Source organism: Callospermophilus lateralis, chromosome X, assembly GCF_048772815.1.
Source record: "Callospermophilus lateralis isolate mCalLat2 chromosome X, mCalLat2.hap1, whole genome shotgun sequence".
NCBI lineage: Eukaryota > Metazoa > Chordata > Mammalia > Rodentia > Sciuridae > Callospermophilus > Callospermophilus lateralis.
Window position 1 is genome coordinate 19,839,944 of NC_135325.1, and position 26,795 is coordinate 19,866,738.

General features: G+C 31.0%; 1 protein-coding gene across 3 annotated transcripts in view; it reads right to left on the minus strand.

Moving 5' to 3' along the window:
• The window catches only part of Dmd (dystrophin), a 2,011,337-nt gene that overhangs the window by 1,223,810 nt on the left and 760,732 nt on the right, over positions 1-26,795 (minus strand). For all 3 annotated transcript variants that reach the window (XM_077107047.1, XM_077107046.1, XM_077107045.1), the window contains 5 exons: positions 23,353-23,514; positions 11,520-11,630; positions 10,986-11,159; positions 8,625-8,780; positions 3,364-3,534 (listed from right to left, as the gene is read on the minus strand). In XM_077107047.1, coding sequence (XP_076963162.1) covers positions 3,364-3,534; positions 8,625-8,780; positions 10,986-11,159; positions 11,520-11,630; positions 23,353-23,514 — 774 coding nt within the window. The remainder of the gene's footprint in view (positions 1-3,363; positions 3,535-8,624; positions 8,781-10,985; positions 11,160-11,519; positions 11,631-23,352; positions 23,515-26,795) is intronic.

The window sequence follows — 26,795 nt, forward strand, 5'->3', positions numbered from 1 at the left end:
CTCTCTTTAGGCCCTGCAAAATATTTTTTGAAATTATATATGTACAATAACTATAATTAAAATACTTTAAAATAAAATGAAAATATTTGCTATAATCAATACAATTGAAATTTTTGATTGGATAAACTTAGGGTAAAATAATCACTATAGTGGTAACTGAAATTTTCATGTGTACAAAAAAATACTTACCTATACATTCAAATATTTGTAGACTAAATGAATATATTTTGGATGAACAGAACTGACAGAAATTCAGTAGAAATAAATAAAATAGTTTAAAAATAAGTTAACTATACATACTCAAATTTTCTCCAGTTATTAAGTACTTGGAATAACTGGCAAATGTAGTTAACATGTTGAATTTAAATGCTTGCTTAGCTTATTTTTTTAATGAAACTGACATTTATCCTTTGAAATAGGCGAGAATTGCAGCTTGAATCTAATTCCCCATCTAACAGGAAAGCACGTGAAATAAGAATAAACTTAACTGGACACATCTTCATACCACTCAAGCTTTCAATGTGACAAAGAGTCTAGAAATATTTGCAGAAAATATTCTTTTTTATTTTAATGATTTTAAGGCAAAGTTAGAACTTTACCATGAAACTATCTCCTTAGGTAATTTAGTCAGTAACTTCCTGGGGATTCTGATGTACAGAATTAATTTATGGCATACTTTTAAATTTTCTCTTAACCTGTTTATAAACTATAATCAGATTTTTTTCCAATTCTCTTATTACCAATCACTCCTCCTTTACACAATATTATAATCGCATTCCACTTTATATTTGTAGAGCTATCCACTGTTACATGCTGAATTCTAGCCTCCAAAACTCATGACGTCCTGATTTTCAGTAACTCAGAATGTTAAAATATTTGGAAAATGGCATTTAAAGGTATAAGTGTATTACAAGAAATCAAGATGATGTCTAATCCAGTAAAATTATTGTCCCTATAAGAGAAATTCGGGACACAGACATGTATGGAAAAAAAGAGTATGTGAAGACCAAGATGGGCATCTAGAAGCTAAGGAAGACAGGCTTCAGAATAAAGGAATCCTCCTTATACCTTGATCTTGGACTTCCATCTCCAGAACTGTAAAAAAATAAATTTCTATTGTGTGAGCCACTAGCCTATAGTATTCTGTTTTAGCAGCCATAACAATCTAATATTCCTGCTTAATTTGAAAGGAGCAATGTAAGATATTATCCATGTGGCAAGAAGCAGATTTCTGAAAATAAAGTTTAGATGATTTTCATGAATCCCTAAAATTTACTATTGCTTGTTCCATGCATGTTTTACTATATTTCATATTTTGATGGGTCATGGATATTTTGGGTCTTGTGTGTTTGATGTTTTATGGGCACTCATGCTGAGAACTGTCAGTTGTAGGTCATGTGCTTTCTTTTAAATAGAGAGACAGCTCATAAAGCCTTTTTCTGCCTTTATGCAACTATTGATGTAAAGGGCATGTATGATACCACTCAGACCAAAATAATTGTGTCCCAGAATGCATTTTCTCCTTATTCATTTAAATACAACATCATTTAGAAAGGAGACATGACCACTCAGCTAGAGACCATATTTTGTCACCCTCCCTGAGGTATAGATAAGAGTTACACAAGTTTTGGCAAATAAGGTAAGAGCAGAAATATGTATGGAACTTTTATAATGTAGTCACAAGAGAGGAATGCTTGTCTTCCACTTCTCTAACTCTACTGTGGTACACTGGAGTTAAGGTGTGACATTGGTAAGCAAGCTTCACACCCTGTGAGTACAAAACATAGAAGAGCGCAAAATGATGGAATGAAAAGGACCTAAATTTTGGAATGACTTCATATAGCAAAACTACTTCCTTTACTCTGAAATACTGACCTCACCTGAGATACAATACACCTCTATCTTCTTTGAGTGACTACATTGTTGGTCTATTTCTTGTAGTAGCCAAGCTGTACCTAAGCATATAATTATTTAATCAAAATAACCAAAGAAAAAATAAAATAGAAATGAGTTACATGTTTAAATGATAAGGTGAAAATAAGACCAATGTAATTATTAATCTGCACTCTGTATTCTTAGTATAATAATCTCACATAATACATGTTCCTGAATTAATAACCACAAATCAAAATCTTATCTCTAGCACTTAATCTATTTTCAATGGGAAGAAAATTAATTTTATTCACTACTACTTATTTGAATATTTTTATGTGTTAAACTTTTAACCATTAGTTATCCTCTAAACCTACATAAATAAAAATAGGTTTTCAATTTGGGTTTCATTATGATTGTAAGTTGCTATATGAAGTACTTAAAATTTTCCAACTATGAATAATTTGAATAGACACACTGAATTAAAAATAAACCATAGATCTTTTTAAAAAGCTAGTCAATGCACGCATCTATGTCTTTTAATTTTAAAAAAAATCAAGATGGTTGTTATTCTATTACATATTTACTTTTTTAACAAAATATTCTAAAGCCTTGGCAAAGTTTGAGATGGGAAACATGCTATTAATATCACAAATTCCCTTTATATCAGCACACTTTCAAATAATCTAGTAACAAATCATCTGGAAAAAAAATTAAGCTATGAGTGCCATTACCTTAAATTCTAGGCAGCGATAAATGTCTGATTGGCTGTCAGAGAAATAGTAAGAATTTATCAGGTGATAATGAAAGGACACCCCATGGCCTTTGGTGATGGAAATGATACAAATCACTAGAGATTTTTTTTTTTATTATGACCTTGTCAATTTGCTGATCTTTCAAGTTCTATCTAATCCAATTGTCCGCAGTCACTATGATCTTCTCCATTTCATGGTTGTAGTGTTCACCTGTGCAGTCTGTTCTTAGGTATGCTAGTAGAATATAAAGCTTCATTTCTGAACTGACTAGCTGACCACTAAAATATATACATATATGTATGTATATACATATATGTATATATGTGTATGTGTGTGTGTGTGTGTGTATATATATATATATATATATATATATATATATAAAACGTTCTTAAGATCTATCTATCTATATCTCTATCAATATCTATCTATCTATCTATCTCTCTCTCTATATATATATATATGTATGTGTGTGTGTATATATATATATCTTAAGAACTTATTTATAACTAAGTTGATTCCAAATAAACTTTGAGGAGACTCTTGCTAAAACTTACCACTGGCTTTATTATAGTCTTGAAATATACAAAAACTACTATTTAATCTTTGAGGAGAGGGAAAAATTAAGCAAGATAATATTTATAATTCTATTATTGTTTCACATTAATACTTCCTTATAAAATCATATTACTATGTGTTTTCATATGTTAAATATAACCTGCAGTGATATGTGTTTTACCTTTCCCCAGGCAATTTCAGAATCCAAATTACTAGGCATTCCTTCAACTGCAGATCTCTTTGTCAATTCCATATCTGTAGCTGCCAGCCATTCTGTCAAGACATTCATTTCCTTCCGCATCTTACGGGACAACTTCAAGCATTTCTCCAACTGCTGTTTTCTTTCTGTTACCTGAAATGAAAGATAATAAAATGTAGTATGGTTTACTTTCCAACTCATGTTTACTTACAGCTACTTAATTGGAACTTTCATATTTCTGTCATTTTAAATTAACAATTTCCTTCCATATCTTAAAATTGTGTTTTAGAAAAAATAATGTATTCTGCACATTAATAGTAAATAAAAACAGCCTTGAGCAGATAAGCTTTCTTGTCCAAAAGATAGTATCTTATATCTGCTGTCATAGTAGGGAGAAAAGCCATATAAGCTTGTCTCTAATATGAATAAAAATAATTTATGGGCAAAATTTGTAATAAATGGAATGATATAAGTCAAAATGAAATATGTCCCATTTCTTGTAGAAAACCTAGAGTCATTTGTCAAAGAGATAGGCAAGCAAGTTTACAATCTTCTATATATAAATGAGGCCTGTTCTGGCAAGTAAGGTATCAAAATGGAGAAATCATATTCCTTTCAAAAAGCAAAAGGATTTGTGTGATATTTTCAATTTCATCATCAATACAATTTTAAAGTGCATTGCCTTTGTATACAACACCACCAAGGTTAGGTCTCTTCCTCGTTAAATGTAATTACCACAAAACAGGCGGGGGGAAATGAATGAGAAAACAAAATTTACACTCTCATCAATAGAGAAAATCATGTCTTAATCTTCTCTGGTCTTCTATTCAGCATTTAAAACCAAAACCAAGGCTGGGGTTGTGCTCAGTAGTAGTGCACTTGTCTGGCATGTGTGAGGCACTGTGTTCAATTCTCAGTACCACATATAAATAAATAAAATAAAGGTTTATAAACAACTAAAAATATTATTAAAAAACACCAAAACCCCCTAAAAATAAATTCTTTCACATTCTCACATAGAGAATGAATTAACGTGTATTTCTCTACCACCTTCCCAGAATGTTCCTATATTTTTTTATGTTTGTTGGTCAATTTAATAAGAATCCCAGGGTGTTTTCCTAAACAGTAGTCAACTCATTAGCAAAACCAGATAAATTGCAAATACTCAAAGACAAGTTCCCTCCACTCATGGCTCTTTATATTATTGTGTTACACTCCATACATTTCCTTGAATGAAGAAACATCTCACACTAAGTATATTGTACAAGTTAAATAAAGCAATGAATGAAAACCCAAAAAAGTATTAATTGCAAGTCAGGAATGATAACCAGTAAAGAAATTAAAGTTTCTGTTTTGACTGTTATGTGTTTTAACTATAGGAAAAAAAAAACATTCTGTCATGGAGGCTGGGAAACTGAGCGTTAGATTTATAATATTTGACTCAGTAGAGGCACTATGATAAAGCATATGCATGTTAGACTCTATGATGCCCAGTGTAGTTTTAACCTGCCTGTGATTTGAGGCAAGATACCTCATCTTTCTATTTTCACATCCATGAAATGGAATTGTTCTGTTTGGCAGATAGGGTTATGCTGAGGGTCAAAATAGACAACCAAAAGAGTATGCATCTATAAGCATTAAAAAAAACACCAAAGGTAAAGATATACATAAAGAACTGAAAATGCTAAAATTAAAATAAACATCCTGAAACTCAAATACAAATTCAAAATATTCAACCAAGTTTATTAGTTCTTTTACAAGAGGTATGTATGCATTTAAAAAAATACTTAGTTGTTGAGGTTGCAAATTCATTTTTTAAACTGATTTTTCCCTTCTATTTTTCCTTAGGGGAAGTAATAATATCTGCCCTTTTGACTGCAAGGATTTTATTTGTGTGGGGGAGGAAAAAGCATAAATTATGGTGTGTTTATATGCATAGTTATTATTTTTCTATATACTATTGGTAGAAAAGGATTCTAGATTCAATATTTCAAAGAAACTCTATCTTCCCAGAGCTAATGCATTATTGATTTCTATTATTTTATTTTGTTTTTGTCTAGCTAAATAGGTTTTGAAAAATCAGGACACACTGCCACCTTAAGGAAAATTGAGTTTTATACTTTTTTATGCATGTGGAGAATAGATACATTTAAAAGAGTGCCACCTGCAGTAAAATGTTTCAGCAGTCATTGTTTTATGAATACTTACAATTATATTTGGGGGACAATATAAATATTGTTATTCATGTATATTTTCATAACAATCAAAGCATAGAGAGCCTTAGAAAATGGATTATGGTTATTACTACAACAAGTGTTAGGTTTAATATTTCTCAATAAAATTAATTAGACATAGAAACTATTTTATTGATTAAACAATAAGTTGTTATTTTTATTTTGCCTTTAAATATTTAGCATATGATTTTAATCTCATTATCATAGTTACTCCCCCCATAGACTTTTCTGATGTCTTTGGGTAAGACCATGTGCAAAAATAACATAATTGTTTATTGTAAGAAATATGCTATGGACTTAATTGTGTAACCATAAATTCATATTTTATTTATTTTTATTTTTATTATTTTATTAAATTATTTATTTTGGGGTGCTGGGGATAGAACTCAGGAGCACTCGAACACTGAGCCACATCCCCAGCCCTATTTTGTATTTTATTTAGAGTCAGGGTCTCACTGAATTGCTTAGTTCCTGGCTTTTGCTGAGGCTGGCTTTGAGCTTGTGATCTTCCTACTTCAGCCTCCTGAGCCGCCAATCCAAATTCATATTTTAAAATCCTAACCCCTGTATGACTAAATTGAGTCACTACATCTGGTCTTTGGAAAATAATTCAGATAAATAAGAACATAAATATGGGGTTCTAATCTGAGAGGATGGTGGTATTATAAGAAGGAGACAATAATTTCTGTCTTTCTGTGAAGTGAAGACACAGTGAAAAGGTTGCCATCTGCAAGCCACTAAAAGTCCTCATCTGGAACTGACTGTGATGGCACCTTGATCTTGGACTCCCAGCCTTCAGAACTTAGAGAAATAAGTTTCTGTGTTTAAGCCACCTACTCTACTCTATTTTGTTATGGCAGCATGAGTTATCTACTACAAAAATGTAACATTATATTTGGGAGACCATATAAGTATTGTTATTCATGTATATTTATTGAATCTACAGATCACTACTCAAAGTGATCTGTAGATTTAATAAATCTCTATAAAAGTTACAATATATTGTGTGTATATATATATATAATATATATATATATATATATATATATATATATATATATATATGATACAAGACAAATACAACTATGTGAATTCTGATGATGTTTAAATTAGAAGGGTTCCCCATTTTTAAACAATAGAATATGCTTTATTGCCTTTGCTTTTATTAAGTAAAAGCACTGTTTTTGAAGATGTCTTGAAAGTCAACATGCAGACAATATTTTTTTTCCTCAGCCAAAGAATACATGACTTATAGTCTTTTTATGAGATAGTATTTACACATGATCCCTTAATCATTAATGTTTCTAAATTACTATTTACTTAAAACATAAATTCTTGCTCTATGTTTTTTTTTTGCTGTACTCTGCAATGCTATTAAAGCATAATTTCTCAGTATTTCTTTTGTTTTTCTTTAATGATATGACTAAGTGCCAAATGGCTAAAACTAAATATCAGCTCTCAAATATATATTTTCAGGGATAAATAAAGCTTTACATCATTATGGGAGTCATTCATTTCTTAATAATAATAAACTCAGTGCACTAGTAGTTTAATAATGTTACTTTTATGGTTTTAAATTTTAAGCAATTCATTCAATGTCATTTTATGTCAAATTTACTGCTGCAAAGACAAAAATTTGGGGGTAAGTATTTTATATCAAGGAAAAGCTCACATAATAATTTATATCTGAAAAAGTAAACTGAGAAAATAACCTTTTACAAAATATTTTTTCTTAAATAAATAGACTCAGCTGGATGCAGTTGTGCAAATCTGTAATATCAGCTACTGGGGAGGCTAAAAGGCAGGGGGATCACAGGGTCAAGGCCAACCTCTGTAACTTAGCTAGACCCTGTCTCAAAATAAAATAAAATGGGCTTGGGATATAGCCCAGTGGCAGAATACTTACACAGCATTATGTGACTTTGAGTTTGATCTCCAGAACTCTAAATAAAATTGATACTCATTGACACAATTTTAGTGTAAGGCACCCTGATTGAATGATAAACTGTTGAGTATAAACCTAACAGGTCTCCTTAATTTAATAAATTATACCATTAGGATTATTATTAGATGTTATTTGATCTATAATTAGAGACTAGAGATTTCTGCCTCTTTGTCCCCCTACTTTTTTGGCAGTGCACATTAGGCAAGGACTCTATCACTGAGCTATATCTCCAGTCCTAAGGCTAGAAATTGAAGAAACACAAATAAATTGAAATATATCCTATGTTCATAAAGACATAGCTAAAATGTTCATACTACTCAAAGTGATCTGTAGATTCAATAAATCTCTATAAAAGTTACAATAAATATATAAAGGACTTATATATTTATATAAGATATAAAGGACTTAACTGCCTATTCATACTATCGCATTAGCTATGTGGAGTGGGTTATACAAGATATGGCCACATGGGGAAGTAATTTCTGTGGCATGAGCCAACTCCATTACACTAAATACAATCTACATGGAAAGTATCAGCTCTACTAGAACAAATATAAATACATGATAGTTTATAATATTCACCAGTCTCCAAGTCATCATACATAGATATATACAAGACAAATTTAAAACAAGGAACATTTTTATAACTACCTGATGGGCCTATAAAAACCTCCCTGAGTTCATATACTTTTCAATATTGTATCAAGGTGAACCTCACTGATTAATTATTGTTTCTTAAGAATTACACATGTGCAGGGACACATGACTCTATTTCCAGCAACTCAGGAGGCTAGTGCAAGAGGATCCCAAGTTTGAGGCCAGCCTTAGCAACATATCGAGACCCTGTCTCAAAATTAAAATTTTTGAAAAGGGCTGGGGATGTAGGCCAGTGGTAGATTGCCCCTGGGTTCAGTCCCTATTACTAGAAAAAAAAGAAAGAAATTACACATGAAAAAATACATACCTGTGTGAGAAAAAAATACAAAGAGAATGACAACAAGGATTTCTGTGCAGTTTATAAGGAAAGTGAAAAAGTAGTGTTTGTGATCTCAACATGCACGCACCTTCGCACCCAGCTCATTATAATGCAATTTCAAAGCTGTCACTCTTTCATCAAGCTCTTTGGGGTTTTCTGTCTGCTTCTTCTGTACAATTTGACGTCCGGTTTTTATCACCATTTCCACTTCAGACTTCACCTCACTCAGACTTTTATACAAATTCTAAGTTAAAATATAAAATGAAACATAAGAAACAATGTTAAATCAACTCATAATATTAAAAAATACAAGGTTTCATCTTAAGGCTGTTTGGTTTCCATTTTTAATGGAGTAGTATTTGAAGCTGTTCTCAGTATCTAATGTTTGCATTTCTTTTAATTTAATGTTTCTATTTGTGATTTTATATATATATATATATATATATATATATATATATATATAAAATATAAAATCATGCATAATTTGCAGCTTTTCTTATTATAGTAGGAGTGCATCATACATATTTAGTTCTTTAGTCCAAGCTCATAAAGGTCATTCTAAATATTACAAGATTTCTGTTTGTTAAGAGTTAAATAATCCTAGCCATGAGTTTGGATGAATCAATTCCCTCAATCACTGGGTATTTACTAGTGTCTATCATGTACCATAGAGTATTTGAGTCACAAGGGAATCTGCAGTGAACAAATCAACATGTTCACTGTCGTCCTCGTGGTGCTTAGGGTAAAATTTTCAGATGATAGTTTCAAAATATAGTGTCATATATAAGAATGGGGACTAAATTTAAATATATTAATTCTAATTTTTTTTTTCTTTTTGGTACTGAGGCACTTAACCACTGAGCCACATCCACAGCCTATTTATATATATATGAAATTTAGAGACAGGGTCTCACTGAGTTGCTTAGGAACTTGCTAAGTTGCTGAGGCTGGCTTTGAAATCATGTTCCTCCTGCCTCAGCCTCCTGATCTGCTGGGATTATGAATGTATGCCACTGTGCCCAGCTCAAATTATTTTTAATTAACCATTAAATTTATTATTAAATAAATTAATCTTTCATTTCTCCTGGAAAAATATGTGTTTGTAGTATAGGTTCATGTATGTTTGTATATGTACACTATATATAATGTTTTATAATTTGTTCAGCACTAAACACAAATTACTTATTACTACTAAGAAATAAACTTGCTAGTAGATAATAGTCTCAGAATAAAACTGGGTTTGTTTTCACTTTTCAGTTTAAACTCAAAGTGCAAAAGAAGCACTTTGTAAAGGCTGAAAACTTATCTGATTAATTAAGGCTATGGGCATAGTCTATTTCCATCTTAATTCCCTGTTTGATATCTGATATTAATATTCCTTTATCAATAATTATGACTTATGTCTGGGCTTTCCAGATTACTTTTACTTCATCTTCCTTCTGTCTTAGAAGATGTCAAAAATTATATAGGCATCTGGAAACATTGAGATCATTCCTTGCTACATGGCAATCTATTATGTGACTTTTGGAATCAGAGATATTTCCAAATGTCTTATTCTTTATATTGAAAAATATCTTACTCATTTATCTTAGATGAAAGGTCACATATATATATATATATATAATACTTGAAAAACAAAATGCTAAATAAACATTTCCACTTTTAATGCTAATAATATTCAGTGGTTCATTTCAGGTGAATTTAAACCATGATTACTCTGAATATACAGTTATAATAATACTTATATTGTTTTCCTAGACACCCTCACACTCCAGTTTATGTTGTCAAAGGGATCACCTGACTTGGTGAATTTCTAATAACAGAAAGAATAGATCATATTCCAAAGTCAAATTAAAATATGTTACAAGTCATTTGTATCTTTCCTTGCCTTTTTATATTATTTGCATATAGCACTTCATTGTATATTCAGCCTAATATTCAAAGGAAAGATATTATAATTTGGAGTAAGAGTACTTGGGATATAATCTTGCTATGCCCTTCACAGTTGTTTGTCTTTGTATCCTCTTACATAATCCTTAGCCTCAAGAATTAGAGATGACTTGTGTACATTACTTAGCTTACTTGGCCCCCTTTGTTTCTGAAATGGTTATTTATATTGGAACTAGTGATATAGTTGTTGCATATAGATCAATATGCTTCCTTTCTTGGTTTTCATTTAAATATATGTACAAAGTGCCATAAGAATCATATAAAGACCTCTTCTGCATTCTTCATAGTCCTTAGAAGAATTTTACATTCAAAAAAGACACTTAAAGAATGGCATTTAAATGGTTCTAATTACAGTAAAAGTTACTGTCTCTCAATACATGGCCAATTTTTGTTCTTAACCTTAAACCTAATTAGTTTATTTATTGCAGTTATCTAAAAGCAATTTTCATAATAAGGAAATTCAAGGGATAGCTGGTTACTTGCCACTAGGTATACCTACCACACAATGATTTAACTGTGACTGTACTACTTCCTGTTCAACACTCTTTGTTTCCAGTGCAGGCAAGTGCATCTTCACTTCATCTAAAATCATTTTACTTTCTTCTAGACGCTGTTCAAAATTGGCTGGTTTCTGGAATAATCGAAACTTCATGGAGACATCCTGCAATTTTTTCTGTAAAAACAATGTAAGGAGGCACCAATTTTATTTTGCCTTCCATAAAACAATCAGTCATATTTTTATTAATGCATTTTCTTTCCAGAAATAAAAAGTAAATATTTTTTCTAATCATCAAACACAAAGAATACACATATTTGAGAAAATACAGTGTTTTTCCTTAGTCTGATATGAAGTAAAAAAATATTTTATCTTTAAAATGCACAAATCAAGAAAGCCCATACAGAGAGGCATTATAGTCTGGTTTTTGAATAATGCTTTCAATATCAATGTTGCCAAAAATCAACACGTCTAATATACACTAGAATTTTAATGTGTAGATGAAACAAGATCCTTAGTTTATGCAATAAAATATACCTGTGCAACATCAATTTGGGATAGAACTCTTTGGGTAGCCTCCTTTCCTTGGTTATGTTTCTTCATTTCTTCTAAACTGATCTCATGACTTGTCAATTCTGACTGGATTTTCTGTTGGGAGAACAGCATTATTAGTTAGAATAATCTGAATGTTACTACAAAGGACAATCCACTTTCCATGAAGATAGAATTTTAAAACTCTCCTAAACCATTACTAAAATGTAGTCTCCTTTAAAATGATAGTAACCACTTTCTTGCCTATCATAAATTATCAAAAACTCAATCATTTACTACTTCCCTATTGGGATAATACTGAAAACTAAATGATCATTTTGACTAAATGATAACAACCAGCTATGTCAGACATATTTGCAACCAGGGAATTTTCATTTATATCTAATATGTAGAAGTGATACTATTTTATCTTTGAAGTTACATCCCCAAATGACCAATAACAAGTTGTTAATATTTATAAATAAGCTGTTTTACAGAGATAATATATGATGAGAAATTTGCATATGGATAATGTTCCTTAATAATGATCTTCTATCATTCTTTGCCATGTTTCATTTAAATTTCAGGGAAACTATAGATCTAGAAGAGAAGTAAAATGTCTCAACTGTAATTTCTCTTTGTCTGATAGACACTTAATAGCTTTCTACAGATATTCATTTATAAACTCTGAGTAACTGTAAATTTTATTTCTATATTTTCTATAATCAATAAGGATCTTAAAATTTCCACTAAAAAATATATCTTTAGTTGACTTATGAATTTTTAACCCAGTTATAAGTATTTATCAAATCCTGCAGTATGTAGAAAACAAAACAATAAATTCATTCATTTCTTTCTGTCAGCTCCAGCAAAAATCAGCTTGAGGTCAAGTTGTTCTAATTTAAAATTCATTGCCAGATCATCATAAATAAATGAGAGAAGAATAATCTTAATATGTACCATAGTGCCCATAAAATTATCATGCAAAACAATTTGTGTACTGTATATTAGTATACAATAATTTTTAACAATTGAAGTCAATTCTTATATGTATTATTAGAAAATATCATTGATTTTGCTTAGCAATTACCACAAAGAGCTATAGCCTTCAATTGAGTAATGAAAATTATAATACGAAAATGGGCTCAGTGTTGGATGAGTTCCTTCAGATGTATGGTCACAAATTCCAGACATATCTTAATATCATTTGGTAGCATAATAATCCTAAAATCACAAAGTTAAATCAATTATGAATTAGTTAAGTAAGAAAAATTCTGCCTTTAAATTATAGGCTAAGGTAAATGTATATTTTAATATATATAATATTTTCATTGGTTAAGTAACTATCATGTGTGGTAATAGTGAATGTTCTTATTCTTCAGAACCCATATAATCTGAGGGATAGGAATTGATCTGGATATCCAATGATATTTTCAGAACAAGAAACACTGAATAATCTACAAAATTTAGTGGGAGTATGTTGATGGAGTGACACTTATACAGGGGGGTTAAATGTTGCCACAGGGAAAGTGGTAAAGTAGAAATGTGACTGATTAGTAAACATTGCAGGGAGTAGCAGATGCTATAGGAACTTTATGGTCAATACTTTTCATCTATGAAATGCTCAACCCCTTCAAAAATATGGAATATAACAACCATGTCTGTGTCACATAATTCTGGCACCATCAACCTCATGAATAATTAGAACATGGAAAATGCATGTGTAGAGATATATCCATTAGATTTCCTCTAAAATATTTAGAACCAACAGTAAAAAGTTTGGCCAAATTCTGTGGATATTTAAAGCTGTATTTTGAAATTGTGCTTATGAAATTCTAGCTTATGGTGCTGATTTAAAAAATGCAAAATCTACTAACAGAAAGGTTGAACTGGAATTTATTTCCCAAAGATGACTGTAACTGTAGTACCCACAACACAGGCTACTCTCACCACTCCCCTGTTAAGTGAGTTTATTTCTTCACTTCTTTAAATCTGAATTGGTGTTTGGACTTCCTGGAACAATAGAATACAGTTACAGTAGAAGTGATTCCCCATCAGTTACATCAAAAGTCCTTATCTGACCTGATGGCTTCTACATCTGTCTTTTTGGAACCCTCACTTTTAGGGTGCTGTCTCTTAGAATCCATTCAAAATAGTATGTTCCAAGAAATCCAAGCCACATGAAGAGGCCATAGGTAAATACTTCAGTAAATAATATCAAGTGACCTGACAGCAGGTAACTGCTAGCCAAGTGAGTGAGTCACTTTGGTGTCCAACCCAGTTGAGTTTCCAGGTTCTTCTACTACCAAGTAACTATACTATCAGCTAACAAGTAACTATAGTTATAGTTATATATAGTTAGATAACTATAGTTTATAGTTAGATACCCCCTTGGGGTATATGGTATAAATATAGTAGATACCCCAAGGGAGAATATCCACTTGAGCCTTTTTTAAGTACACAAAACCATTAGAGATAAGGATGAATGGTTGTTACCAATGACCATCACATGAGCTCTAGAGTCTTTCTGAGTAAAAGCTTTTCTGTTGCCCAAACTTCCTTGAGACATCGTGTATGCTTATGGAAAAATTTTCTTAACCAATTTTTTGGCTTTAGTTATTTCAATTGTTTTTGTGTACATAGGATTCCTAATTAATGTACTGGATATGTAAGAAACATAATTTCTATTTTTAAAAAAGCATTTCTGGTTGAGAAATTACAAAATGTGGAGACAAGGCACTAAAAAGTATGAGGAATTTGGCAGAAATATAACTGGAAATGTAGGTAGAAATTAGCAATTAAATGTCTTTATGTCCTAAATGAATGTTTTTTAGTACTGTGAAAATGAAGCACACTTTAAAATTTGAGACTATTAGAAATGAAAAATAATTTCAGTAAAGTTACAGAATACAAAATCAGTCCAAAACCATTAGCATTCTTATACAACACTAGTAAATTTGCTGAGAAGGAAATCATGAAAGCAATCCCATTCATGGGAGCTACAAATTAAATAAAAACTTATTAATAAATTTAACCAAGGAAGTGAAGTACCTCTACAATGAAAATTACAAAACACTGATAAAAGAAAATGAAAAAGACACAAAAATGGAAAGTCCTCCCATGTTCATGGAGAATAATATTAAGATGTCTACACTACACACAGCAATTTACATACTCAATGAAATCCCCATAAAAACAACCCAGTATTTTTTAGAGAACTAGAAAAAAACAACTGTAGAATACTGATTACTAGAGGGTAGGAAGGGTATGGGGTGAAAGGGAAGAAGGTTAAAGGAAGATTGGATTTGATAGGTATACAATGAAGATATGTGTTGAAATATTACACTGAAACACATTAATATATACAAGTAATACATGTTAATCAAAAATAATTTTTAAAATAAAATGATCACAATTATAAATAATAGTGTTACTGATAATACTCAAAGCAACTGAAGAAACAGTGAGACTGTGTCACTATCAATCAGTAATATTTTGAAATAAGCTGATACTTTTTTGATCACAGTAGATTATGTATTTGTATGCATATATACAGAAAGTTAAGGAGAGGGTGTCAATGTATCTTTGTATGATATGTATTTATTTTGATGTTTTCAAACATTAAAGAGAAAAAGGAAGGGAGGGAAATGAGAGACTCATGGAAAACACAGGCATTTAGGGGGCATATAAAAAAAGAACACCAAAAAAAAAAAAAAAAAAAAAAAAACCAGGTGGATCTATTTAGAAGAATAAGATAACCAGGACAGAAAGAATGTCATTTTAATCAAGTGATGTAAGAATTTTAAGACTTAGAGGAACGTCAACAATTTCAGTTTTGAGACAGATCAAATGAGATAAGTAGTAATAAGGGTACATTAGCTGGTCAATGAGCACTGTATTTGGGACAGTGTCAGTAGATAATGAGAGCTGAAATCGGATTTTCAAGGGATGAAGCCTGATTAAGGATCATGAAGCATCCTTATGAAAATAATTTTAATGGTTTTTGAAGACTTTGACTCTACACATATTGAAATTCAGGTCAGATTGGAATATGTTTTAAGGCTACATGAAGGCAACTAATGGGTAAAGTCATTTTTAAAATCTAAGAAGTGATTAGAAAAACCCTATGGAAAGAAAGGGAATTGGAATAAAGAACAAAGGTCATATATAGTGGCAAATATTGATAGGGGAAATAGTAGCACTTTTTCAGAAACCACAATACAAAAAAGGATAAGTTTTGATGTGGAGAGGCAAAAAGTTGAATTCTTCCTACTTGATGCTCTTGAGTAATTAGATTGGAATAGCATCAGGAGAAATAACAATTTAGGTCTCCGGGCTCTGACTTGCCACCTAGGACAAAGCACTAAAATGTTCTGAGCCTCAGTTTTCTCATCTTCAAAAATGATGACAACTCAGCAATGGGGCTTGATTAGAATGAGTAGGCAGCACATCTTGAAAATTCTCATAAATAGACCAAAAGAATAGATGAGGTAGTCTATGTAAAAATATCTGTTCAAGTTGTTTGTGCAAAAATTATTCACAAATTGTCAGTGATGTTACATATTTTCTTATAAGGATGAGACCTTTCCTATATCCTAATCAAATTATTGTAAGCATTTACCATATTTATTTACAAATGAGGGTAGAAATATTAACATGCTCAAGGAAACATGGCTAGAAAGTAAATTCAATTACCTTTAAACAATTATACTGACTTTTAAACTATAATTTAAAACTAAAAATATCTCCCAGATGGACATGTATCACACAAAACAGAAATGTAATCTAGCTTGCATATTGGTAACACTTACTTACTTAATTCAGTTAACAAGTTATTCAGCATGCACTATTCAATTTCACAAAGTGAGAGAAAAGTCGTTTATCCTATTTAGGCAGAATGGAGTAAGATAAGCAGATTACAAAGCAGAAATATATGTTATATTATAGAAAAAACTCTATGCAAAGAGAAATGTTAATATTTATTATAAAACCTGGTAAAATTTTAAGATGCTTGCATAATTGAAACTGTATATGGCCATAAAGGGGTTTTGGCAGTGTACAGACTAAGAAAATGTGATTTCAATCTAGCCAGTGGGAATCACAGCAGCAAAGATGAGGTTTTAGATATGAAGAGTATGTATGCATAGTTTTATGGAAGGAAATACTGAATGTGGGAAAAGTAAGAACTACAGTGTAGAGGAAAAATCAATGTGAAGTTATCAAACCTATAATCAATCATTTAATTTTCAATTTTTGCTTTGTGTTGGTTTTTCTTAGAGAGTATCTGTCAAGATTCTGGAAGCTTGGTGTTACAAAACAAAGCAAGGACAATCTGAGTGATAATTGAGATACAGGTCTCCTGATGTTATATTTCACATTTTCCTGAAAGAATCACACTGGTTTCATGACTCATAAATAATAGAAACAGTAAATTTCAACAAAAACATAGTTAAAGTAGCAAAATGAGGTTACTTATAGAGGACAACTATTTATGGTCTAACAGGAATTCTCTATCTACTATGTTTGGATTAATTAGATATTTTCATAAAAGTAATATAAAGCCAACTATATCATCTTGCTATTGCAAAAAAAACTAAAATACATGTGATCATATAGCAAGCATGTACATAATTAACACTACATATGCAAAGTTAAAAAAGGAAGTAATAATTGTAATGAATATAATCCTTTTTTTCATTAAAGATGGTAAAGGGAAAAATTATAGAACAAAAAAAATCAATCAAACATTAAAGACATTTCCAATATAGCACTTTTCAATTAACTGAGCTAAGAGCAGAGCTCTTAGCTCATGTTTTACCTCATCAGACCATTCTCATATATCAAATTAATGACAGAAAGTGGCAAACAAAATGAAGCTGTAGTTGGCTAAAGTATTTAATAGAATACAGGAAACTATATCAAATAATTATTGGAGCTTTTGTAATGTCAAAGAAAGGAAATGATTCTAGAGAAAATATTTCAGAAAGAAAAGTATTAAAAGACATCATGTTGAGTCCATTTAATGATTAATGATGCAGTATAACATACAGATTATCAATTTTGAAAAAGATAGTCATTTTAAACTTGCATTCTCAAGAAGAGGAAATATCCACCTATAACATATACTTACAAAATTAAAAGAGGAAAATGCATTTTTCAAACATGGGAATGTGAAAAAATATAATATAATTATGATCATGGGCACATTATTTTTAAAATTTTATAACATGCTTCATTATAACTTGACAAGCAATAAAAGATGAAATTCACACAGCTTTTATCACTGTTTGTTTAAAAACCTCCTAAATTGATTAGATAAATTAGAAAGAATACCACCTAGAAATTGAATTTTACATCCTTTGTGTCCCTTTGCGGTCACACTCCATTCTTACCTTCAGCATCAACTATTAATCTAGGCTGTCCAAATCATTTGTCAGTTGTAATGGTCAAATAAAACTATGTGGATGCTTTGAAATATTAGATATTCACATTGTTTAGTACTTGAAAAATATGTAATACATGAAGAGGCTGAAGTATATGTTTCACAGTAATCATTACTTTTTATGTGAAAATTTACATTTTGTACATTTATATTTTGGAATTCTTCCAAAGCTCTGAACTTTGGCAATATCATAAGACACTAGGACAAGGTATCATGATACTATTAAGTTCCATTACAAAAATGTTTTTCAATGGTTATGGTAAACTTGGCTGGCCATCAATTTCTTAATGTTGATCTTCTGTGTTCTCTTATGAGCTACAAGATGGCAGGGACCATTTTGGGTTTATTCACTCTTTAAAATTTTTGCATTACTGATTACATTTCTCTAACACAACATTAGTAACTAATCACTTGTGGAATTCAGTAAATTTTTAAAAATATTTATTGAGCATCTATTGGGTGACCCAACCCTCTTTCAGTTGAACATTGGTAGAGGGGAATGCAGGTAGACATAGAAAACAACTAAAAAGCAAATTAGAGATAAAATTTCATATAATAAATGTTAAAAGAACAAAAAAAAAATTCTGGCATGATGGGGTTATCTGGATGTGCATTTTGGATTAATTATTCTCTGTAAGTTATTCTATTTTATATAAGAGAAACTGAGAAAATACATTAAATCTGAATTGCCTCAAAATATAGAGTACTGTGAGAATCTTCATTGTGACTGTAGTATGAAGCTTCTAGTTTCATCTTTATATTTAGAATTTGTGGAAGTACTTTTACAATAAGATACTAGAATTTAATTGTAGACTTAGTGTGTACCCTTCTGAGTTTATCATATAAAATTCACATTCCTTTACTATAGAGTTTTTCTTAGTCCATGATGTGTGGCATGTATCTAATCTTTTAACTCTTCTCCAATTCTTTGTTATGATTATTTCCACACAATTAAACATGTCAAAATAAAAAACAGTCATTCTAAGTTGGCAAATAATCACTTCTATATACTATCACATAGAGGTAGTAGGCAGGGTTATGACAGATTTGACATTAAATGCACAGAATTTACCATTGTATCTACTTTTATGAATAAGAAAATTATTTCTGTCATGGGTAGGTGAGAAATACTTGGGCCAAACCTCTATATTAGTCACTCCTTTTCTTCTTCTTTGGTTAAATATCACATAAACTCAATCTGATAGACAAAAGCCACATTTAGGTCTTTATTTTTAAGCTGCTGATTTTGATATTTTGCAATGTTTACATGTAACTATGATCAAGTATATTCATTGTGAGTAAAAGGTTTAGCTACTATAAACACAATATCTCAATTATGAATTGTTCTAATGTAAAAGCTAATGTAATCAGCTTAAATTAACAACTTTGGTTTAAAAAGTTTCTTTTCTATTTACTGGTACTATATGGGAAGAAAAAGAGATGGAAGGAAGAAACTGAGTCTGTGGTAGATACCCTGGGATGTCAAGAGTCCCAGCATGGCCAATGAAATATTAGCACCAATTTTCTAATTTATTTTGAGGTCTTCTCTGTAGATAATAATTTGTTTTCTAAATTAGTCTATTTTCATTTCTTGATTCATGAACATAAACCTACTCTGTGGGAGATTACAAAATATGGGAAGTGAAATATGTGAAATACATGAAATAAAATAGTTGTGCTATTACAATTGCTGCTGGGAAACTCCCTGCTTCTTGCAATAATCTAAATAATATGGTCATATTCTCCTTTGCAAAATTTGAATCACCAACACATAATGACATGGATAAATTTAACAGTTGCCTATGTTGGATTGTTATTACATATCATTCTTACATTCAAAAACTGAAATTACTTCAAAAGAACAAAAAGTGTGTTGAAGTATTTTTGTAATTTCAAGAATTAGAGACAAGTGAGTAGCTATTTAAACCTACTTATCAGTGACCCCTAAAATTATTTAGAGGCACATCCAAGCCAATTAACACATGTGATATTAGAAAAAATGGAAATAAGAAGAACATACTGAGTTCAGTCTAAAATATTCTTACTGAAAATGCTATTGGTCAAAATTATTTTGTGAAGTAGATCTCACCATTTTTCTACCTTCTCTACATTTTCTACCTTCCCCCATTTTTATAAGAGGGAGAAGACAATTGAAATAGGAGAGAAAATCATACTAGTTTGATTATCACTCTCACTTCCTTTCATTGACATCTTGACAAAGCCATGGGTGAGGGAGAGTTTCTAAAATTTGGAATGACTGGGTATACCTAGATTCTGACTTAACTGGTACAGCCTGGATAGTTGGTTTTTGGCATCTTAGGTGCCAAAACTTAACCTGTACTTAGTATATAGTGCTGGAAAACTAAGGCATACACAATATAATCATGACATGTGTTTATTTGCAGTTACATAATATTGTGATTTTATTTTTATAATTGTTTCAAAGAAATACATGGCTTTATATTTTTAATCATAATGGTTTTAAACTAGTTCTTCAGTTTCTTGTTTCTACTATAGAAGATATATTTCTAGATATATAAATATTTGCCTATGTGTTTTATTCCATTTGAATCAATACATTACCATTTTGGTTTTATAGCTTAATAAAACTTGGCAAGTGAGCTGGCACTGAGCAGCTGAGCTGCAATCATACCATTTAAGATTATGGTTTGGTTATGGGCTATTATTTGAAAGAAAATACTCATAGGTCATGCTATGATGATATTCCTGTAGTATTTAGTTTTATTGTCTAAGTGATTAAATTTTGCTTTTGTGAGTTCACATCTCTAGATAAAAAAGTAATTTTTTCAATCCAATTCAGAAACAAAGGGCTCAATTTTCTAATTATGCCAGATAACTTGGAGTCAATGCACATGCTGAAGAAGTAGGAAGCTCTTTTTGGTCATATAGTTAGTCAAATGTGAATGAAATGAAGTACCTTGGTTTACATCTACTTTTATAGATAATAATAATCAGGAATTTATACATATGGCACACATTTCCTTGATTCTGGAATGTTTTTATAGCTGAGGATCTCAATCAATCTTAAAAGGCAGGAAAAGGCAACTCTATTAACAGATTAAAATTTAGTAGCAAAACTATCAGTATACCACATGGTGGAGTAAGATATCCACAAATCTGTTCTATCAGTATTCACAGAAAATGTAAGCACATATTGAAAAGAGCACTAAATATGGCAATGTCATTCATTTTGTCCTGATTCTCAGAGATGAATTAAATTAACTTGTAATTTCTGAAAAGGGAAAACAAGGCCATTTAATCTTTTATTTAGAATAAAATTTTACCCACATTAAAGAAACACATTTGTTACTAATAACATTAAAACATTAAATTTTTCAAAGATTCAATATTAAAAAGTATCTTGACAATGCCAGTGCAAATCAGGAATATATGGAAAATGAATTTGAGCTTCTTAGTACTCTAAAATCTCTTTGTTAAAGTAGATTGGAACTATCTTCATTTACCTATGTTTAGCTGCAAATATTTCTCAACTGCTACAGTTAATACTGCTTTTATTGTCAACTTTTAAGAGTATAAAAATATATTAAAAACTAGTATATCATATTCATATCCAAATAAAAGAATGCATGCAGGCTCCTATACCATAACCTTTTCAGCTAAAGAAAAATGTTTTCCCAGATTCTCCATTTTTCTTCTAAGCCAAAAGAAATCTTTAGTCTATTTTGGATTTGCTACTTATATTTTCATCCTACAAACCTCATGATTAATTCTTTGTATATTTTAAAGGACAAATTTATAATTTTAAAGTTTAATATGTATTCTGACAATTTTTTCCTAACTTCAATTCAGAAAGTTTTGAGCATTCTTTAATCAAACATTCACTTAAGTTCATATCACTAAATTGTAAAAAAGAACTACTTCTTTGTATTTATTTTATAATTGTGAATTCCTTCTCAATTCAGGTAATTATTTCTTATTTCAATATCTTGCATTTCACTAAGATCTGACTGTAAAATTTTCTGTATGAGTCGAATTGGGATGGTACCAGGAAAAGTTAATGTTAGAGAACTTGACTAGACTTTTGCATTTATTAAAAAAGATGTACAGACTGGAGACATTAAGATGCTCAATCATGTTTACTACCATCCTCCATTTGTACTACTGTATTTACTCTTGCTGTCCCAGTGAAAATCTAAGATAAGAAGTTTTTTAAAATCAAGATTTCCCCCATACTTCCTTTTTTTCACCCTACTTTGTAATGGTGTGCATTCCATAAGGAATTCCTTTGCTCTGAACTTTTTGAGCCTATCAAAACTACCTGTACTCTTCCCCACATTCTGAGCAACTTTCTAGGTCAAACATAGACAATATGGTATACTAACCCATGCTATTATGGCCATTGATGCCTTGGGCACCAACTTCACTGTGATTCAGTGCACTGTAACTGCACTGGAACCATCATCTACAATCTAGTATTTTACCTCAAAACTGATTATAAAGTGAGAAACTTCAGGTATCTCTAGCAGTCAGTACAGAGAGGGCCTTTAGAATTTATAGATTATCTTCTAATGCCCCTGGCATCATTGCTAGTATATTTAAGTTACAAGCTCATAGGTTGGCTCATAGGTTCATAATATGCGTATAGTACTCAAAAAGTAGCTAGATTACCTTACTAACAAACAATTCTAAAGACACTTGATAAATAATACCTTATGATACTTTACATGCACTTAGAAGTTGTTTTTAAATACTTAGCAGTTTAAAAATACTTCCAAAGTTCAAAGGAAATTTAGAGATGACATAAATTTACTCATTTTAAATTCAACTTAGATTTGATTTCATTATTATTTTAATTCTCATTTTAGAAAATCTGGTTAAATACATTTCACAATTTGGATTAAATATGAGTGAATGTTTCAGTGTGCCCATATGAGTATAACCATCATGATCAGTAGTGATAAGATGCAAATTTACCTAATTTAGTGCTATCAACTACTTGCAATACATTATCATAGAACCAGAAATCATATGACTTGTAATCCCATGATAACAAAAATGACTTATAATTCCATGATAACAAAATGTTGAAGACTACTTTGAGTACCATAAAGATATTTTCTTTATCATCTACGTTACTATGGTTTCTATGTTTAGCATAGTTTGAAGACATGGATAAATGCCAGATCTCCCTGCCTTTTAAGTATCTCTATTTGAAATTCTTGTATATACTTTGAAAAGTAAATTTCACAGTACAATCATAGCCCTCTTTTACCTCTTACCTCCAAATAGTAAACTCAATCAAATCAACCCTCTATATAATTAGCTAAATATTCGTTAAGTTAGAAACTCAGCAACCTCCTGTTTGGATAATAAAAATGAAAGAACAGAAGCTCATTCCCATTTAGTTGTACTTGCCTGTGCTTCCTGAGGCATTTGAGCTGCGTCCACTTTGTCAGCAATATAAGCTGCCAACTGCTTGTCAATGAATGCAAGGGATTCCTGAATTAAGTGTAAGGATTTTTCAATCTCCTGGGCAGACTGGATACTCTGTTCAAGCAACTTTTGCCTCCTCACGGCCTAAAGAGAAGAAATCAGAATGAATCGGTCAAATGTCTACTCTTGGTGATTATTCTGCAGTCCTGCTGCACAGTAAATGAAGATTCTACACTTCCACACCACCTTTTTGTAAGATAGATTTCGCAGCTTCCTGCCACTCATTCAGCTCCACTTATAAAAATAATAAAATAAAAAGAAAGAAAAATTAGCACATAGAACTAAAAACCAGGAATCTCAGTAGGAAAAAAAATAACAACATAGGATAATGTACATCAAGGAAAGAGGCTAGAAAAAAACATTAGCAAAATCATCTCAGTCACTGCAATCTGTCGTTCTCGAGCTGAATGTTCTTCCTGATCTCATTATGTAGTTCAAGAGATTTGGTTTACTTAGAATAGGGTCATCGTCATCACAATCCAATTCAAGACAGATAATCCACTTCCACCAGTGAGACACATATACAATCTGTTCAGAATCGGCTCCTTTTCAAAAAGAGAATTTTAGATAACCATCTGGTTAAGGATTTGTTTGGAATACTATTTCAACCAGCTTTGAATGGTTGTTACCTCGTTCTTTCTTTCACAATTTGGATTATGGAAATTGTTTGTACAATTGGATTTGTGTTACTGCTGAAGTAGAACAAATAATAAGTAATCCTAATATAGCTGCAATTAATTTTGATTGTTACTGTAAGTATGATTAGGATAATTTAACACTTTTCAAGTATTAATAGCATGTTGAACAGATTGCAAAGTCTCCCTTCAAGGATGTGTTCACCTTTTTAAAAAAGTAGTTTTAAAAGTATAGAACAGGGGCTGGGGCTGGGGCTCAGTGGTAGAGTGCTCACCTAGCACATGCAAGGCCCTGGGTTCAATCCTCAGCACTATATAAAAATAAATAAATAAAGGTATTATGTCCAAATACAACTAAAAAATAAATATTTTTTTAAAATATAGAACAGGGTGGCCTACTTACTGGCAATTCATTAAGTCATATATCAAATAGTATATGAGGTATAAGCCTAATTATCTGGTACAACATAAATCTCTTTCCCAAAGACTATCATTAGGATTTTAAAAATTATCTTTGCTTTTATATTATACACAGAACACTAGATATTATATAAATCCTATAAATGGTGATTCGTGAGCATAAAAGATATTCAGTGAAGCTTGAGGAAGAATAAACTTTAAGGGATCTTGGACTAAGGGAAAAGGAAACTGGTGTTTGGTGGTGCAGGAAGGGAGTTTTCCCTTTTTTTCCTTCTGTAGAGTAAATCTTGACTTCTTCAAGATGTTATCTTAGATTTTCCTTTCTTCTCATTCTCCTCATACTCTTAATTTCAATTATACTTCACGTACTACTACCACACTCCACACTACATCTTTTCTTATACCTTCTAAATATTTCTTGATTTCATCATTTTTCCATTAACCTAGTTGAGATCATTACTACACCTTTCCTCAAACCTGGAACCTGCCTTTTGGCTGGTATCTTAACCTCCAACAACCCACCTGTAAAATAGTTATAGTGTGTTCCCTTGAAAATGAACTTATGGTTGTCTGGTTAAAATACTCTAATAATTCTTTTCTACCATAGAATAAATTTTTATTCCTTATTATGACTTAAAAATTTCTTCATGTTATACTACATGCCAATGTTTTCTCTATTTCTTGCTTTAGATATAAAGATTTTTTATTTTTATTTTTCATTTCTTAACATATTATGTACCCTTCTATTCTTGTTTTTAAAGTTTTGTTTCCTTTTCCCAGAACAATATCATACCCAGTTTTCTTTAATTACTAATTTATATTTGTCCTCTGACTCTTGCCTCAGAAATGAGGACATCTCTTCCAGATGCCTATTCTGAGGTGCTCTCATTTTAGGGAAATGCTTCTATGATCTCCTTGAATTTGGGGGGAATGGTTTACTGATTTTTGCAAGTAAATATTGTACACATTTATGTTGTATATTTTCATATATAAATGTGGTAGAGAATGAATCAGATTAAGGTATTAAACACATGCATTATCTCATATAGTTATCATTCCCATGTTCTGTGTTGTATTTTGTATTTGCTTTAAAAAGTGCCAAGCCACATTGTAATTTCTCATTAATTGTGTGTATTTACTTTAGACTGTAAGCTCTAATCTGGTCAGAGATGATGGCTGTCATATTCATTGCTCAATATCAGTTCCTAAAACACAGCCCGATAGCTTTGTTTATGATAGTGTAAATGGTATAAAAGAGGTATTTAATGGGGAAAATAGTTGAAGTATCAAAGTCCAAAATGGATTTACAAAAAAATAATAATAATTTTAAAAGGCCACTCAGAGATAAATCCTTTGGAGTATAAATCTCCCTATTACTTTTGTATGAAAAATATCAGAATAGGATGGGGTATTATTTCAAGCAACTTTGTTCTAGAATATTAAAATATTCTATCCATGATCAATGAACAAGACCTTGTTCTATACTCTAATTCAAATATAGTTTCTTTTTTTTCCAGTCAAAACTTCAACTAGAAGTTGCATCATATAATAATTCAGGAAACATTTTTTCTGGTTATAATCAGAGCTTTATTGCAGAAGAGTCTGTAGCCTGTCCAGAGCTCCTCCAAAGAAATGGATCTCTAATGATAAAATGTCAGCATTGTGACAAGTGGCTGAAGAAACTTTCCAATCACACAATGCAGCAATTGCCTGCTCAGGCATTGTTTAAATTTGTTCCTTCATTGGCTAAAAGTAAAAACAACATACTTCTCAGTGCACATCTATAGAATGTCAATGTAATTGAACAGGGTATAATATCTTAATCCACATATCTAGCCTCAATCTTTAGAAATATAACTTTTCATATTCATGAGATCATATGGGCTGAAAGGAACAGTATGACCTAAGAGATGATGGCAGAGTTGACCTCAGGTGAGTTGGTTCTTTGCCTGGCCTGGCAGTCAATAAGACATTGTTTTACACAGATTCCTTGATCATCCCAGGCAGTGAAAGACCTGATGTCAATCTAAGCTTGCAGAATTCTTTGAATTAGTCATGGCATGAGCTGGCTTCTATTTCTAAATATTTTATTAGGCAGACCCTGATGAGATGTCAGGTCTGCAAATGTTCTAAGAGTCTATGCCACTTCACCTATGCTGTGTCATTGAATGGAATGGTAGAAGTCCTGAACCATAATCAAATTTTTGTTGTTATTCCAAAATAGTGATCAAATGTTTTTTTAAAATGTTATTTCTAATTTCAAATTTTTTGTCAGTAGTGAAATTTAAACCCAGGGGAAGGTTAAACAAA